Raw genomic sequence first — 18,458 nt, forward strand, 5'->3', positions numbered from 1 at the left:
GACCTTGATGGCCAGCTCAGCCCACCTGGGGATGGGGTCAGCATGACATACAGTACCAGAGATCAAACCCTGGTCCCTGCACTTTCCTAAGCAGGTGCTTAGTCTGCTGAGCTATCTCGCCAGCCCTAAGAGGCCTGTTTTGGATGCCTAGTGCTTGCACTGTCTGAAGAGAGCTCACTGAGGCTGCTGCCCACGCAGGCAGTAGGGTCTTGTAAATGAGATCACACTCCATGCGACATGGTGGCTCAGCAGAGTTAGACACAAGTGACCTGGTGAGGGTGAGGCAAGGCAGGATGGGGTCTAAAGCGGGGTGTTCGCATCAGCTGGTGAGTGCCGAGGAGAGCCTTGCCCAGCACATGTTGGTGTCACCCACTTAGCCCCAGCGCTACCCCAGAGAGTATGCAATGCTGACTGCATCCAATGAAAGGGACTGCCCAACTCTTCAGGAGGCTAAGGTAGGAGGATATCTGGGGCCACAGGTTTAGGGCCAGCTGGGACCACGTAGCTGCACCCTATCTCAAACACAGAAAGTCCCCCCAGAAACAGAGGCTCCAGGTCATTAAACAAGTCTACCAGTCACATGTGGCAAAAGATGGAAGCAAGCTGAGTGTGATGGTACACACCTGTAAGCCTAGCACTTGGGAGGCTGAGGCAGGAGCATCTCTGTGAAGCCAGCCTGGGCTACATAGTGAGTTCAAGACCAGCCTGATCTGCATTACAAGACCTGGTCTCAAAAGAAAAAAAAGATGGAAGCTGTCTGCAAATCCTGTCTCCCTCCCCACAGCTAGCCTCCTCCCATTGGGCCTGCTGCACCCCAGCTGTGGAGGCCAGGAGCCAGATTCCCGCAGAGTGGGTTGTGAGGCCAAGGAGACAGGGATGGCAGGGCAGGTAAGATCAGCGCGGCAGACATTTGGAGGAAAAGCTGAGGGACCGCTAAAGCTATCTGTTTCAGAGGTGGGTGGTACAACATTGTTTGCTGAGCAAACTTAGCATGCTGAGTAGTTCCTACCAGGCACTGCGGCCACAGCAGCTCCTCTGACTTTCCAGAGCTTCTCAGTCCACCCCTAGGCCCGGGCCACTGAAAGCCGCCGCCTGTGCCCTGGACCCCTCTAGAGACTCAGCCTTGTGTCTGCAGAGGAGAGGAGGACACCAGCTCCCAGATGGTGACACTGCCCAAGGAAATGCCCCTGGGGATGTGTGGCTGGGGCAGTGGCCAGGGTGAGAAACACGGGACACTTCTCTCCTCAGCAGATTCCAGCAGTGGGATGAGAAGCCTGTCCAGGACAAGCCCGTTGGTTTTTTCCCTTTAATTGTGTTAAACAATGAACCTCAGTAGATCTTTCTTCCCCCAAAGACATGGCCTTGAGAAAACTCCAGTGCCTGTGCTTTAATAAGATAGGGTTTCAGAAAAACACTGCCACATGAAGTGCTTATGTTGATAAAATGCCATGGGGCAGTGGCCAGGGTGAGAAACACGGGACACTTCTCTCCTCAGCAGATTCCAGCAGTGGGATGAGAAGCCTGTCCAGGACAAGCCCGTTGGTTTTTTCCCTTTAATTGTGTTAAACAATGAACCTCAGTAGATCTTTCTTCCCCCAAAGACATGGCCTTGAGAAAACTCCAGTGCCTGTGCTTTAATAAGATAGGGTTTCAGAAAAACACTGCCACATGAAGTGCTTATGTTGATAAAATGCTTGACCTCTGGGGGCTCCGTGTTGGCCTCTGTCCCTGATGATTCCCGTGGGACAGCCCGCTGTCCAATCAATGCTGTCAACTCATGTGACAAAAGCAGAAGGCTGGGAACATCCTGCTCCTCATTCCCCTGCTGTCCCCTCCTATCCCCTGGACTGGTCTTTGGCTCTCTCTCTCCCCTTGCAGGTCCCCAGCGTGTCATCTGTCCCTACTTTGCCTCCCCTCATGGTGGCTCGGCCTCTCTAGTGCTCAGATGTCTGCTGGAGTTTCAGGGCAAGGGGTCTGTGTGTCTGTGGCCTTCTCTCCCTGTGGGAGTCTGGAGGGAGCCAGGCAGAGGCTTGCTGTTTGCAGGAATACTATCACTGCGGTGCTCTGTGGCTCAAGCTTGTTGGGAGCTGGTGTGATGAGGGTCGTAGGCCTGAGATGCTCTGTGACCCGCAGGCAGGAGAGGTCAGGTGGGTGCCCTGGAGTGTGGGCTGTCCCACGGGAATCATCACTTGCAACACCAACTCCAGAGGGAAGCATCTTGCGCTAAACTGTAGGGAGGCACCAAGGCCTGGGACAGAGACCAGGCCCAGCAAACAGCTCCCGTGGTTCCGCTCACAGCAGTCCTCTTGAATTTGAAGCAAGGCTGAGACTACTCTTCCTGAAGAGAAAAAAACAAAAGGAAAGATGATGGTGAGGCAGGGCCCTGCCTGCCACAGAACCCTCCGTATTTCAGTGGCCCTTTTTGGGGGCTCCAGGGCAGAAGATGGTGCCATTCACAGAGATGGGTACAGAAGGGGGAGCCAGTGGGCCAAGGATGAGTTCAGTTTTGGGGCTCATGAGGCCAAAGCTGTTGGATAACAAGAATGAATGTCCAGATGAGCATGTCTTATTAGAGGGAGGTTTGAGTCCTGGGTGTGAAGTGCCCAGTCACATAAGTAGATGTACCCAGGAAATACAGAGAGCAAGTGAATAGGGGTCCAAGTGGGAGTCTTCATATACCTCCACCCACCAGGCATTTCAAGGAAGATGGGTGGGGTCAGAGAGTAGGAAATCCAGAAGCAAATGGTGTCCTCGAAGCTAAGAGGCTCCCCAAGGCAGGAATGCAGACTTATCCAGCACATCTGCCAGCTGGTGTTGGCCACCCAGGCCTCAGTGTGCCTCTGTGTATTTCCCCAGGGGTTGCTAGCCCTGCCTGTGTGTACAGGTCCCAGGGGCTGCCTACCTCTGGAGGCTGTGCTGCTGGGAGCTGGCCTGGCCTGGTACCTGGGGAGCACGGCTGACCATGAGGATGCACAGACCAGCGAGGATCAAGAAGGTGGGCACGGCGCCGATGAGGACCTTGAGCACGACCACCACCTTGGCTGCCTGCTTGCAGGCTCCCACCTTGTACCCTGCAAACCTGGAGAGGTACACCCTGACAGTCTAATCAGGGACAGCTCAGCACCCACCCACTCCTGAAATTTGACTTCATGTCTTGGCCAGATCAGCCTAGTTATGGAGGAGGGTGGGTCAAGCGTACCAGAAAGGAGTTCAGAGAGCTGAGAACATGAGAGCTGGGGCTCCTAAAGGGAGACGTTGCTCAACAGAGGCCCCTTGCCATGTGCACTAGAAGGGGAGATGTTTCCCACACTCCACAGAACACAGCTGTGCCCAGATGCATGGGCATCCCATGCTGTTGAGGGTGGCAGCTCTGCCTCCTCTTCCCACCTTGATGGTCTCTGTGCCCCTGGTTTCCCCACCCCTGGGACTGACTCTAGACTGAGGGTGGAGATGCCCAGGGTGCATGCGCTTGAGAGCTTGGTGAAGAAGACATAGGATGAGTAGAAAATGGTCTCCAGGCCTGGGCCATGTTGGTGCTGCAGCTGGAATTCTTCCACCACGTCTGGCAGCATGGACCTGGGACAGATTTGTGGAGTTAGCTCGCCTAATCACCTTGACCTTGACAGCCAGCTTCCTGTGCACTCTCCAGGGACAGAACTGAGTGGGCATCCCTTCTGCTCAGGTACAGCCCACAGACAGCAGCATGTGTGCTTGGCCTGCACCCGGCATTCCTGCCATGGGTGCCCTTTTACAGGGCCTCTTTCTCCCACAAGGCTGGATCTAGGAGCCTACAGCAGAAACATGGAGGAAGAGACCCTTACGGAGGCACTTGAAGCCTCTCCCCAAAGCCCCAACCTACCAGGGAAGCAGCAAAGACACAGCAATGCTCACGCCAGAGACAAAAGCCACCACATATGCCACGGGCACTGTGGGCAGAGCAGCCAGCAAGATTGCGAAAGGCACCATCACCTGGGAAGATAGACATACAAGCTGTCCCTCCTCTATGTCCTGGGCTTGTGCATCATCCACATGCTCACCATGTTTTAGTGGTGAGCCAAGCTCTGCAGATGCAAGGGAACGCAGGGCCCTCGCTGCCAGCTCCAGGAGGAGCTGTGGGCATAGCCTTGCTGCCCCCAACATCACTTTCTGTCTCACTCACACAGATGCCAAGGGCCGATGTCTTCTTCCCAAATCGCTGGAGAACCCACTCCCACAGCGGGGTGCTCAGCACAGCAGAGACCTGTGAGCAGACAGCGTCAACACATCAAGCCCTTTAGCTAGCACCTCCCCTGCATCTCAGCTCAGCCTCGCCTTGCCCTGGCTTCTGTCACAGCTGTTAACTCAGACCCCGCCACTGTGTGCTGTGCTATCAGGTAAGTGACTACAACCAAAGCAGAGTATAGAATGTTGAGCACTGGAACTCTGGTCACATGTGACCCCAACTGACATCCCAAGCGACCTGGGCCCCACCAGCCAAGGCCCTCACCAGAATAGTTAGCACCAGGCTCTGGACATGGTCTTGTAGCTGGGCAGCATGTGTACAGAACAGGACCAGGTAGCTCTGCTCCACCTGAGGGTGCGGCCAGGATGTGGGCATGGGCAAGCGACAGCGGAAGCACAGGAATCAAGGACAGGGGCAGGGTCTTGAGTCTGGCTTCTCCTCTGGGACCTTGAACTCAGGTTTCTGCCATCATCCTGCAGTCACCCCCACAGAGGATGCACAGAGAGAAGCACTATTCCCAGCCCATCACCACCCCTTGCACAGCTAAGACCAGGAGCACTTGGCATGCGAGGAAACTAATCCAGACTCCACCAGCTTCCTAGGACCTTAGCCCCCAGGCCTACAGCCCCACCCAGGGCTCTCCTTGCAGCACCAGCCTCTGGTGGTGTCTCCTGTAAAACTCAAGGCTGACTCTGGTGTGGTGGGCCAGGCCTGCAGGGCCAGCAGGGCCAGCAGGGCCAGAGCCATTACAGTGGGGCCAGCTGGCCATGATACCTGCACTGCAGCTGAGATGAACAGGAAGGAGACCACCAGCTTCACATAGGGTGGGTATCGGGTTGTGAGGCCCAGGCCAGCCCAAAAGCCAAGGCCTTGGCCTGAGGCTGGGCCGACTGGGTCTGTAACACAGGAAGTGATACTGTGGCTTGGCAGTTTAAAAGTCCCAAGAGGAGCCCTGTCCCCAGTTTCTGGCTCCTGCACTCTCACAGCACCTCCATACCTGGCTGCTCCTTGACTCCAAGGCAGAGCAGAGTGATGCACACAGGGTAAGTCACAGCAACTGCAGCGGCCGCGAAGGAGTAGAGGCGAGTCTGGGGGATGGAAGAGAAAGGGGCTGTGGGCGGTGTCTCCACCTCGTGGAAGCCAGGCAATGTACTTCTCCCTGGGAGCAGAGAGGCTGTTAAAAGTGAGTACAAAATATCCCCTCAAGTCTCTTGTGTTCAGGGCAGGGGCTTTCAAAAGGTGCCTGGACCTTGGGGCCTGTACTCATCACCGGATCCCTCCATTGACATGAAACTCAGGGGAGGGGCATGGGGACCATTGGTCCCAGGACCCTCCACCCTCAGCTTCCACACTGCCAAGAGGTGAGCAGCTCTGCTGGCCTGTGCCCTTACTGCCCCTTGGGCCCCCAGCAAGGGAGCAAGCAAACAGCTGCCAAAACTGTGAGACCACGGGCCACAATAAACCCTTCCTCCTCTAGGTTGCCTATGTCAGATGTTTGGTCACTGTGAAAAACAGCTAACACAGGGGCCTTCATCCAATCTCAGGGGTACTGAGTTCCCTCCATCAAGTCACTGGAGAGAGGGCCAAAGGGCCTGGGTGCTCCTTCCACATGTGCCCCCCCACACACTGGTGACCCTGTGTGACCTTGTGTATGCTGCATGGAAAGCAGGCAGCAATGCCACTAGGGACCACAGTGCTCAGGAGTGTGTGTGACGGGTACTGGGGACTGAAAGCAAGGGAACTGCCTCTGAGCTTCACCCTAGCTTCATTCCTGGCTGCAAAGGTGTAGAGATAAGATGGTCCTTGGGGCTAACACCCTCAGCTAAAGGATCAGGGAAGGTACAGGGGCACAGTGAAACACCAAAAGACAAGTGGGAGGGGCTGGTGGAAAAGCAGCCCTGGAGAAGCTGACCCTGAAGAGGGGGTAAAGGCCACCTTGGCACTCACTGCATCTGGGGAGACAGCCACAGGCCCAGGGAGCTCACAGTGGTTGGATCTGTGGGCACTGGACACAACCAGCCCATGGATGGTGGCACCCATCAGTGTCCCTGCCATTTCCATCGTCATCCCTGGAAACAATAGTGTGAGTGACCAAGCCAGCCACGGGGCTCCAGGGGCAGCGCCCTCCCGCCAGACCCCAGGGATACACTCACGATACGCAGTGGCAGAGTCCCGTTCCTGGGGGCTTGGGGTGATCAGCATGGTGAGTGCTGTGTAGGGCACCTGGAAGAACTGGGGTGGCCTGGCAGACCTTAGGATGCTCCCTGGAGCCCACACTTGCCCCATGAAGGCCCATGCTCACCCCATCCATCCCAGTACCCAGGGCTCAGTCTGACCATGTCTCCTGGTCATCTGAACCTCAGAATTCAAGGCTCAAATGGGCCAGCAGAGCTCATGATTTGTTCCCAGGCCCTGGTGGGTGGGCAGCAGAGGTGGACTTGTGGCTTTGTCCCTTTCCCTCAGTAGTAGCCACCTCCAGCAGTGGGGTCCATGAGAACCAGGCCTAGGAGACGAGGCTACCTGCTTACCGTGGCCAGGGCCTGGAAGAGGCAGTAGAACGTGGTATACCAGAGGCCTCGCAGACTGGTGAAGGGAGGCAAGAACCACAGAAAGAAGTAGGCCAGGCTGAGGAAAGGTACGCAGCCCAGCACCCTGGAGAGCACAGCTGAGGTTAGGAGTTCAGCACTAGGACAGGGACCACCTCAGCCTCCTTCTTTGGTCTTGGGGCTCCCATGTGGGAAGTGAGTGCAGCAGAGGGGACACTCGGGTCCTCAGCAGTGCCATTCCCAGTATTAAGGACACTGGGACATAAGCAAGTTGCACTTCCTCTCAGACCTTCCACAGCCCCCACTGGGCCTGACCACACTAGGCCACAGGCCAGGCCTTCGAGTTATGCAGACACGTTGAGCCCTATGCCATCTGGTAGGGCAGACCCAAGAATGCCCCACAGGCCCTCTTTGTCCTCCCAAGACACCATCCAGTCTTGATCCCCAACCGCCCATAGGCTGTCCACTAATATAGGCTGCAATCAACACGTGCCCTTGGGGTATGGAGCAGGGTTCCTGGATCCGGAGCACTGAGGGATTGCTCACCAGGGCATGAGCCGTCCAGACCTTGTCCTCCTGCTTCTGTTGATGAAGAACCCAGCCACAGGGTCAGCAACTGCTCCCGACACCTTCCCTCCAAACAGGACAAGAGACGCCTGTGCAGCAGGGATCTGAAACCCACAGGGAAGGGATGACAGCCCGGGCCCAGCAGAATCAAACACGGTACCAACCAGTGTGGCTACTTGCCAGGGGAGAGAGACCCGAGAGCTCCACTGGAGCCAGAGCCAGGAAGGCTGCTAGGCCGAGGACCCAGGAGGTTCTGGGGTGAGTGAAGGAGGCAGGGGTAGAGAGCCCATGGCTACAGCCAGCACGCCCATCACACCCTGTCCTGTCACCTGCTGAGAAAGCACACATCTCCCTAACTACTGTCAGAGGCAGATGCTGGGCTTCATGATAAAAATGTTGAATTGATTTTTCTGACCACATAAGCGATATACTCAATTTAGAAATACATGATAGGGAAAACCATTAAGCAAAGTTCTTTTGAAATCCCATCATCCTGGGGCAACTGCAGAAGTATTTTGAAGATCTTTCACACAATTCTGTGCATTTGACATTTATACTTTTATGTTAATGCAATCAGGTTGGTGTCATTAAAGAAATTATGACTAACTTGTTTTCTTTTTCTTTTTTGGCGGAACCAGGGATTGAATTCAGGCCCTTATGCTTGCCAGGGAAGCACTTATTCTACTGAGCCATCTCCCCGGCTGCATTCATCTCCAAATGTAATAGCAGCATTTTTTTTTTTTTTTTTTTTTTTTTTGCAGAACCAGGGATTGAACTCAGGCCCTTGAGCTTGCCAGGGAAGTGCTTATTCTACTAAGCCATCTCCCTGGCCCACAACTAACTTATTTTTAAAAATTTGCTATTTTATTTATTTTACTACAGGGTCTACAGGGTCTCACTACAGATTGGACTTATAGTGATCCTCCTATTTGCAGCCTCCCAAGCACTGGGATTATAGGCACATAACACCATGGCCAATCTCAGTGGCTGTCTCAGTGTGCCCTGGGGGTGGGGCCTGCTCAGCACACGAGGGGAGGGATTGAACCGTGGTCCCTGTGCCTCAGCTATCTGGCCTCTGGCCAGCCCTGGTTTTGCGTTTTTCTGAGATAGGGTCTTACTATGCAGTTCAGGCTGGCCTTGAACTCACTATGCAGCCTGGGGTGGCCTCCAACTTGCAGTGATCCTCCTGCCTCAACCTCCCAAGTGTTGGCATTACAGGTACGCACCACCACACCTAGTTTTAAAATTTGTTCTTGCTTATCTTCTATCCTCTACCATTCCCTTCTAGAGCAAACATTAACACCTGAGTGTATATCCTTATAATTTTCTCCAAATTCATCATAACCACATATAGGCATGTGCATACAATATACCCATGCACACATATGGGATATGTCTTTATTTTATGTATTTAGTACAGGGTCTATGGGGCTCACTACACAGATTGGACTCATAGTGATTCTCCTGTTTTCAGCCTCCTAAGTGCTGGGATTACAGGCACTTGCCAACACGCCCAGTCTTAGTTGCTGTCTCAGCATGCTCCAGGGGCGGGGCTGGCATGGCAGGCTGGGTTGAACCAGTTGCTGAGCCTGCCTAAGCAGGCGCTTTAGTCCACTGAGCTATCTGGCCCGCCCTGGGACATGTCTTGTTCTGTGAGAATGAGATCATTTTATCCTCTGCTTCACTACCATGAGAGTACTAAGTCAGCTGGTAGAGATCCTGCACTTGAACAGCTGCACAGTGGCCCATTTTGTGGACTTAGTACCACTGGCCTCTCCACCTGCTCCTCTGCTGCAGGGTATTCGCACTGTTTCTCTTTCCAGCTATGAACAGGCTACATACAGTACACATCCAGGAGGAGGATGGTGCCGCCCACCCTGCCTGGGATATACAAAGCTTGGATCCAAGGCTGTCCACCAAGGATGGGGGGAGGGACGACCAGGTGTAAAGGACAATGAGAGTGGGGGCTGGGCTGCTGCCCAGACTCACCTGGGCCACATCCAGCAGAAAGAGCTGCAGGTAAAAGGATATGGCACTGGAAGCCACCTGGTTGGGGACACCCCCAAGGCCGTAGCACACCTTGGTACAGAATGAGAGGCGACCGGCTCTGCTGTCCTGGAAGGAGACATGGCAGCAATCCTGTATCCCCACAGACATGAATGGCTCCCCACAAGCAACCCGAGGACTGTTTGTGGGCTTCTCCAGAAACCTCTTCACCCCTTCTTGCCCTCTAATCATCCTAAGGGGAAGTAAGAATTTTAAAGAAGAACCTGAGCCATGACCTCTAAATCTTTCTAGGGGGAAATTCTTCCCTGCATTTCCGCCCATGCTTCCTGCTTTGGGCTGCTTTAATTTACTGAGTCAGCAACAGGAGCGAGCTGTGCATCAGGAGAGCCAGGCTTAAGCCCTTTGTCACCTACTCCCCCATGGCTGTGAATAAATTACTTTCTCTAAATCTTGTTCTGTCTTGTCTGCCAAACGCAGTATACCCACCAACTTCACAAGCTTGTTTTGCTGCTATATGATGGTGCCCCTGAGAGCTGAGAGAAACCCTTCAGGACTTCTGCCTGCCAGCTGTTGAACCTGGAAGCTTGAAATCAGCTACGGTGAGAATATTTACCCCCACAGAAATCAGAAAATACCGCAAGTCAGAGGTTCTCCCAACTTGCTTTTCCTGGAGAGACTTGAGCCCTCTGTCACCTGCAAAGCAGCCTGACCAGCATGACAGCTCAGCATGGTTGTACCCAGCTCCTGTTCCCACCCACTGTCAAGCCAGCTCCAAACCCGAGGTCCTATTGCACTAAATAGTGCTATAGTCTGCTCAGTGGCTCAGGCCACAGCCTGGGCACCATCTTTGACTTGTCTTTCCCAATTCCCCTGTCTATCAGTGGCTTTTGTGCTTCTGGTTTTGTTTCCTCCAAGTGACATCACTCAGCAACTTTTGACTTTTTTTTTTTTCCTGTGGACCCAGGAAGTACTGGGATTGAACCCAGGGCCTTTAAGCTAAGCAACATCCTCAGTAAATCTTTTTTAGATTTCAAGACTGGGTCTTGGTTTGTTTTATGACAGAGTCTTCCTATGTACTTCAGATCGGTCTTGGAACCCAGGCTGACCTTGAACTCATGGTAATCTTCCTGCCTCAGCCTCCCAAGTGCTGGGATTATAGCCATGTTCTACCATATGGCTTGAGACAGGTATTTACTGTCTCTAAATTGCCCAAGAATTTTTAGTCCTTTTGCCTCCACCTTTTATAGTGCTGGCATTACAGGTATGCACCACCATGCCTGGCTTGCGAGTTTTTAATATGAATCAGATCACCTCTCCTGCATGCTGAAAGTTTTCTATAACTTACCATTACAGTTCGAATAACCCCCGAGTCCTCCCACAACCTCCAGGAGCCCACTCAGGTGGCCCCCACTCCCAGACCCACTTTCTACTGTTCAGGGTGCCTAAGCCTGCAGCTGTCCCAGGACCTTCGTATGTCCCATCTCTTCGCCTGTGTAGGCTCTTGTGTGTCTCAAAGAGCACGCTCCTGCCGTCTAGGTGTGAGCCAAAGTGCTATCACTGAGAGGCTTCTCCTGACCACCTCAGTCCCTCTCCCATTTATATTTCCATCTAGTCTATTCTCCTTTACTTCTGGCCTTGCCTTACCAGGACAGAAACTCTCCAAGAGTAGCCTTCATTCACCATGTGCCCCTAATACCTAGAACAGTGGTTTTGTAGGAAGTGCTTAAAAATACACTTTGAGCAAGAAAGTGGCCAGGCACTGGTCCTAGCACAGGAAAGTGCTGGGGTTTTTGCCTGCGACTCCTGCATTCAGAAGACTGAGGCAGTGAGAGAGAGCCTAGCACCAAAACCAAACCAAAATAATGTTATTAATTTAGTAGCCCCTGGGAACCCTCCTTTCTCTCCCTTTGGGGACTGGAGGGGAGGCCTGGCAGGGGACGAGGGCTCTGCTATCTGTGGACACTACCAGGCTCTTTAGAAGGAAAAAGCCCAGATAAGGGTTTTATCCGCCCGCTGCACAAGCTTCCTATCCAGAAGCCACATGAAGCAGGATGTGTTCTCCCTGATGTTTGTATGAAGGTTATTTCAACTTCCAAAAAACCTTAACAGCAGGCAGAATCTACTGCCACAGCCCTTTCTACCGTGCAGTGGGCCTCCCGCTCCCCTAAAAGTCATGGAGACTTCTGAGCGGCAGTTGTACTTAAGTCCAGGCTTTCCAGTTCGCTGAGCCTGAGGGTTTCCAGTCAGACCACCGGGGACCAGGGAAGGTCCTGAACCTCTGCGCCCCAGCTTCCTCCTGTGTAAACCCCGGCTGGCTGGCGGCTCAGTGTTGGTCCTCTCGCCATTAACCTTCCCCCAGGTTCCTAAATGTAGCCGGACATCCATGCGCCTGCTGCACACAGAGAATCTGGCTTGCGGCCTCCCAGTGGCCTTGACCTCATGGGTTCAAGCAGTCCTTTTGCCTTAGCCTCCCCGGTGGTGCCACAGAGGAGCCCACGGGTCTCCGCGGGGCACGGTTCCGTGCTTGGAGCTGCCTGACCACACTGAGGGAGAGATGCCGCACCGTGGGGCTGCAGGGCTGGGCACCCGCTGTGCTCCGGTGACACAGCCCAGAGTCCTTACCACCCCTCGGCGGCGCGCAGGGCTTGAGCGGATGCTGCAGACACCCCTGGCGTCCACCCTGGATCCCGGAGCCCTGCGCGCACTCGGTGGGGCAGGACCTGGGCGCCCGCTCTGCTCGGAACCCTGCAGCTTAACGGGTTGGCGGCCGACGGAAACGGGTGGCCTCGCCCTCTGAGCACTGCCTGTCCCGAGTCCAGCCACCCCGGACCCTGCACTCACCGAAGCCAGCTCCGTGCACGCCGCATCAGGTGTCGTGGCCAGGTCTGGATTGGGTCCCGCGGGCTCCGCCATCCCTGAAGCTCCGCAAGCGCCAGCACCCCGCTCCACTCAGCCTCCCAGCCCTTTGGCCCCCTCCACCAAGAGGCAGCTGGACACGCCCAGGGCCGCCCCAGAACCCCGGGAAGGCCGGCTTCCAGTAGCAGTTCATTAAAATATGAAGCGAAAGCTTCGGATTGACAGGCTTTCCAGCCACCAGCAAGACAGCGGATGCCACCAGTCCCTCACTACTGCGACTGGTAGCCCGCAAGGCCCAGCAGTGCGGTGTATGCCAAGCCCGGGATAGGCCTCGAGGGCCATGGCCTTGCCCTACACACCCCTGAAGTGCATGGAGACCCTAATGTAAGGCTACAACCGCAAAACATACCCCAGCGAGGCAATGCACATCTGTTGACTGGGTACACTGAGGCAGGAGGATCGCTGAGGTGGAAGCCACCCTGGGACCAGGTGAGTTAAAGGCACCTGAACAACACAGAGATCCTGTCTCAAAACAAAACATAAAAAAGGGCAAAGCAAGTCTTCATAGTAAGCAGTTGTTTCTGAGGATGCCAGGGATACAAACCAGACTACAAAATGAAAAAACACATTATATTGTTGGTGGTGTTATAGGGTGGTTTCTTTAGAAAAGGTGTGTGGTGATGCCTGTAATCCCAGCACTTGGGAGACTGAGGAAGCCTGGGCCACATAGTGAGTCCAAGGAAAGAAAGAAAGAAAGAAAGAAAGAAAGAAAGAAAGAAAGAAAGAAAGAAAGAGGCAGGCAGGCAGCTCATGCCTATAGTCCCAGTGCTCAGGAGGCTGAGGCAGGAAGGATTGTTGGAAGTTTGAGACCAGTGTGGGCTATAAAGTGAGCTCCAGGCCAACTGCACAGTGAGACCCTGACTCAGAAAAGAAAGAAGGAAGGAAGGAAGGAAGGAAAGAAAGAAAGAAAGAAAGAAAGAAAGAAAGAAAGAAAGAAAGAAAGAAAGAAAGAAAGAAAGAAGAAAGAAAAAAAAGAAGTTCTCATCAACCCAAAATATCACAGGTCCTTCTCATATGAACAAAAAATTGGACAAGCCAAGCAAAACAAACAACCACACCAGTTTCAAACATTTATTTGAAGAGTAAATGGGGTAAATGTGTATGGGAGAAATCAGCTGTACAGAGCAAACTTAGGTGAATAAAGAGAAAAACGAAGGTGAAAGCAAAAAAGAAAGTACAAAAGCGGGAGTTACCCTGCAAACTCAGGCAGCGTAGCCTTTCTCTGATGGGCACTCTGCCCACCTGGGAGCTTTCCGAAAGTTCTACATGTGGGGTCCTTTCCTCGTCCTGGGACCTTGTACTTGATAGATCTCCATTTCCCAGCCAAGCCAGTTTTGCCACGACCCATCTGATGTAACAGAGGCACATGCTAGTAATCCCAACACTGAGAGGCTGAGGCAGGAGATGGTCAGTTTGGGCCCAGCCTGGGCAATTCAGCAGCTTAGCTGGACTCTTGTCTGAAAATTTTAAAAAATGGCTGGGAATGTAGCTTAGTGCCAAGGCGCTGGGTTTACTCTCCTGTCACACACACACAGACACACAGAAAAACTGTGCGGGAGACAATTTTTCTTTTCCTTTGGTATACTGAGGACTGGACCCAGGATCGGCACACTGAGCTATGTTCCGAGTCCTTGTTATTGCTCATCAGGACTCAAACTTGGGATCCTCCTGCCTCACCCTACCCTCTCAGAGTGCCAGGATTACAGGTGCATCTCGAGTAGCTCTCTACAAAGTTTTAACAAAGGAAAACACAATCCACAGAATGGAAGAAAATATATGCAAATTATTAAGAGATTGGTACTGGAACATGTAAATAATAATAAAAAACTTAAAACACCAACTTAAAAATGGGCAAAGAAGGTCTGGGGAGATAGCTCAGTGGCATAAATACCTCCCTGGCAAGAACAAGGTCCTGAGTTCAATTCCCAGTACCCCCCCCAAAAAAAGGCAAAGGAACAGACATCCTTCTATAGCATATGTGGACAATGAGCACCTAGAAACATGCTTATGTCGTTAGGGAAGTAAAAGTCATAACTAGGAGATACTTCTTCATGTCCACAGGGACTGCTGTAATTGAAAAAAAAAGTATAACTCTAACAGGTGCTGGGGAAGATGTGGAGAACACACAATTTTACACTGCTCGGGGGGACAAAACTACTGCAAGCCTTTCGAAGTCTGGCAGTTCCTCAAAATGTTAAAGAGTTACCATATAGTCCAACAAGCCATCTTCTACTCCCATGTATACAAACTTGAACATGAATGTTCGTTAGCAGCAATATATGAAATAGCTAGGAAATGGAAATAAATGATTACCAGTTATGACTGAATATATAAAAAGGTACTATACCTATGTGATGGACTATTACTGGGCAACAGAAAGAATGATGAGGCCAGGGAGATAGCTCAGAGATCTAAGCGCCTGTCTGGCAAGCACAAGGACCTGGGTTCAAGTCCCAGTACTGCATGGTGTGCCGGCCCCAGAGCCCTGGGTGTGCTCTGCCAGCCACTGAAACTGGGCATGGTGGCACACGCCTCTGACTGCAGTACTGGGGAGGCTGAGACAGGAGGATCACGAGTCCAAACTGTAACAAGACTCTGTACCAAATAAATAAATAAAAGATTAATAATAATAATTAAAAAAAGAATAAGGAGTTGGGACTGGGGAGATAGCTCAGTAGAATAAGCACTTGCCTGGCAAATGCAAGGGCCTGAGTTCAATCCCTGGTTCCACCAAAAAAAAAAAAAAAAAAAGAATGAGCCTCAAAAACATAATACTCATTGAAAACATCTCATGGTCCAGCATGTACTGGACAATTCCACCACAATGTATACAGTGGGCAGTTATACAGACAGAACAGTTGTGCTCCCTACAGCTGCGACAAGGCGTGGCTACCAAAGGGTACAGGGCGGTTAAGAGGAGATGAGAATTTGCTTAGATTGTGGTGATGGCGATGGGACCCTGTGAATATACTACACTAAAAGCCACTGACTCTTCTTTTTCCTTTTTGGACACAGGGTCTCACTATTCCTGGGTGGGCCTCAATGTCTGGGCTTGTGATCCTGCTGCTCCAGCCTCCTGAGTGCTGGGATGTGAGTGCGCCCCGTTGTGCACCTCAAGTCAGGCTGTGCTGGGACTGCAGAGGAATGAGTGAGGCAGTACCATTAAGCACTTTTCTTCAAAAGCTCTAATTCTACGCAGTGACGGTATGCTTCTCTAGTGTGGCTTTCAATGAGAACTACAGACAGATGTAGTGCTGTACATCACTGTAACAAACTTCTGAGGACAGGCTGACTGACAAAGATCAAGTTTACCTTGGCTCATCACAGCTTTGGAGGCGTTGGTTAGTTGGCCTATTGCTTTTAGGCCTGTGTGACAGGCAGTGCCTCACTGTGGGAGAAAGCCAAGAAGAAAAACACAGAAGGGGCAGAGGGTTCCAGTACACTTTATTTATATTTAAACTTTTTGTTTGCTTGTTGAGTCTGGGTTTCACTATATAGCCCAGGCTAGCCTCACTCATGGTAATCTTCTGCCTCAGCCTCCCGAGTGCTGGGATTCCAGGCATGTGCGGCCATGCCAGGCCTCCAATATCCACTCCCTTTGGATGCCCAGCCCGCGGGCCCTCGCTTCTTTCCACCAGGCCACTTTTATCCCTCTGTGCTAGTGCCACAGGCTCAGGACTGTCTTTGGGAGACCTCTGAAATCCCAGCCTCACCATGCAGCCTCTGACCTGATCCCTGGCTGCCTCTGGATGGGGTCCCTGGTGATTTAAAGAGCATGTCAGAGCCACTGGGCAGGATTCACAAACCTGACCCCTGGCTTTCCAAATTCCTGTCCGAGTACAGAGAAACCCATCACATCCAACCACGTGCCATTGGGCAGAGCGAGATCCTGGAGCGCTGCTTGTACGCACTCATCAATGAAGCCTTCCGGATCTTGGGAGAAGGGATGGCTGCTGGCCCAGAGCACATTGATGTGATCTACCTGCATGGGTATGGCTGGCCGCGGAACACGGGCGGGCCCATGTTCTATGCCTCCACGGTAGGGCTGCCCACAGTGCTAGAGCAGCTGCAGAAGTATTACCAGCAGAACCCTGATATTCCTCAACTGGAGCCCTGCAGCTATCTGAAAAAGCTGGCTTCCCAGGGAAACCCTCCCCTTAAAGAGTGGCAGAGCTTGGCAGGGCCGCCCAGCAGTAGACTGTGACTCAGCTTCTAGACTGGGCTCACGTGCTGAAGTCAGGTAAAATTCACAGAATTTTGATGAAATTCGTAGGTACAAATAAAATTGTTCCAAAATACAAAGCAAGTGATACAACTGATTAGTTTATCCTCCTCTTTAAGTCTTCTATTTGATGATTCTAGTAGGTCAAATCTTTAGAATGTGTTTGCTACACTTCTGGACCTATCCTTATCAGATAAATCCAGGTAATATATATATATATATATATATATATATATATATATATATATATATTAAAAGAAATTTATTATCACACAGTTTTTGAAGACTATTTATTTTGTTATTTGTGTGTGTGTGGCCAGCTCAGCCCACCAGGGGGCGGGGCTGGCTGGCATGTGGTGCTAGGGGATCGAACTGTGGTCCCTGTGCTTTGCTAAGCTTGTTCTAAGTAGGTGCTTTAGACCACTGAGCCATCTCACCAGCCCCAAGGTAATATATTTTTATTAATATGTCATGATGGTTCATGAGATACCCCAATTCAATTTGGGCTTACCATGTATCCTGACTATTAAGGAAATATATTATCAATTCATAAATGATAAATGCAGCTATGTCATAAACTGATTTGGCCCTTACCCTCAAGTACACAGTATGGATGTGAAGTCTTAGGGATCATGTATTCACAAGCATTCACTGAGAACCTCCTGAGAATCCTGACCTTCTCAGACCACTTGCTAGACCAAGAGTCCACGGCATTATACCAGCATATGAACTGTACTGACTTCAGCTTAGTCTTGAAGGTAGCATGAGAGCTGGCAGGGAACAGTCAGCAGTCATGCTATCTGTGAACATGGAAAGCTGCCCAAGAACAGGCAGAGGTTAGAACCTGAAGGAGCCAAAGCATAGTTGGGAACTGATGACAGAGCCAAGAACTTAAGATGAGTTGGAGGAACTTACAGGTAGCTCACTGTGTTCATTCTGGCCAAGGTCCAGTCTAACCTGCCCAGCTGTGCTTCAGGCTTGGAAGAGATTCAGTGAGGCTATTGATCATGTCCCCAAGACACAAATATCTAAAGCCTGATCTGTACTTCTTCCATTCAAGGTGAGAAGGCAGGACATAGTAAGTTGTTAATGTCATGTAAGAAGGGATCTTAGAGAATGTCTAGCCTTTAAGGATTTCTTCATTCTGTGATAATATAATGATCCAGTTTCCAATCATGAAACGGTTTTGTGATGTTGTGTATTAAAACGGTTGAATTTTGAAACATGCACAATTTTTGGAATACAAATTTGTATAGTTTCATTTTAACTATAAGAGTTCTTCTGTTTTGACTTTTTGCTTTATGGGTTAAATTTTAAGGTTTTGGTCAACACCAAAATATGTATACTAATATCAAGAATGGAATCATTTACAATAGCCAAATGGAATCATTTACAATAGCCAAATACTGGGAACAACCCTAATGTCCACTACCTGCTGACTAGATAAAACGATGTATGTTCATACAATGGACTACTGTTTCTTATAAAAAGTACTGATACATACTACATGATGAACCTTGGGACCATTGCTAAGTGAAAGAAGATTATGAATTGCATGAACCCTTAAATGGACTATTGTGAATAGGTGCAGAATTTCATTTGGGTTTAATGGAAATTATAGTGATAATTATGTAAGTGAACACACTAAAAACCTTTCACTTATATGACTTAAAGGGTGAATTATATATCAATAAAGTTATTACTAAAAAAATAAAAATTAAAAAAAAATAAAGAGCATGTCAGCATGGCTGCACCACATACATTTCTATTATAATTTTTTGAAAAACAAAAAAGGCCCCACAAAAACCCCACCACCTTTAAAACAAAGACAAAGAGATAAATCTTAGTGTAAGCCACTTCTATTTGAGGATTTAGTGTGATGAACATTTTTTTTTTTTTTTTTTACATACATGGTTTGTACGCTGGAAGTCAGAACAAAGGCATAAACTTCACTGACAAATCTTCATACTAGTTCAAC

The 18,458-nt window shown here is 50.9% G+C and overlaps 1 protein-coding gene across 7 annotated transcripts; it reads right to left on the bottom strand.

Moving 5' to 3' along the window:
- Positions 1-1,771: 1,771 nt before the first annotated feature.
- Positions 1,772-12,267, bottom strand: Mfsd2b (major facilitator superfamily domain containing 2B). Of its 7 annotated transcripts, XM_023710982.1 has the most exons (13): positions 9,325-9,759; positions 7,315-7,439; positions 6,751-6,874; positions 6,376-6,454; positions 6,170-6,291; positions 5,220-5,310; positions 4,997-5,118; positions 4,487-4,570; positions 4,160-4,240; positions 3,860-3,969; positions 3,433-3,576; positions 2,903-3,079; positions 1,772-2,338 (listed from the first exon to the last, which is right to left on the bottom strand). In XM_023710982.1, exons 1-13 carry the CDS (start codon positions 9,661-9,663, stop codon positions 2,293-2,295), a joined length of 1,644 nt encoding a protein of 547 aa, XP_023566750.1. In that variant the 5' UTR covers positions 9,664-9,759; the 3' UTR covers positions 1,772-2,292. The 7 variants fall into 7 exon arrangements, with proteins under 7 accessions (XP_023566750.1, XP_023566751.1, XP_023566748.1 ...); XM_023710983.1 differs by lacking the exon at positions 3,860-3,969 and adding an exon at positions 12,184-12,267 and having other exon boundaries at positions 4,038-4,240; positions 6,170-6,454; positions 9,325-9,450; XM_023710980.1 differs by lacking the exon at positions 3,860-3,969 and having other exon boundaries at positions 4,038-4,240.
- Between the last annotated feature and the right edge of the window lie 6,191 nt (positions 12,268-18,458).

This window comes from Octodon degus, unplaced genomic scaffold, assembly GCF_000260255.1.
Source record: "Octodon degus isolate 3935 unplaced genomic scaffold, OctDeg1.0 scaffold00019, whole genome shotgun sequence".
NCBI classification, from domain to species: domain Eukaryota; kingdom Metazoa; phylum Chordata; class Mammalia; order Rodentia; family Octodontidae; genus Octodon; species Octodon degus.

What these genes read in the sequence shown, in the direction of transcription:
- Mfsd2b (XM_023710978.1), bottom strand. Translation starts at nt 9,663, where the DNA reads ATGGGCGGAAATGCAGGGAAGAATTTCCCCCTAGAAAGATTTAGAGGT. An exon ending in ATCTCCACCCTCAGTCTAGA is followed by an intron (nt 3,080 to 3,432) that starts GTCAGTCCCAGG and finishes GTACCTCTCCAG; the next exon opens with GTTTGCAGGGTACAAGGTGG. An exon ending in CAGCAGCACAGCCTCCAGAG is followed by an intron (nt 2,339 to 2,902) that starts GTAGGCAGCCCC and finishes TTTTCTCTTCAG; the next exon opens with GAAGAGTAGTCTCAGCCTTG.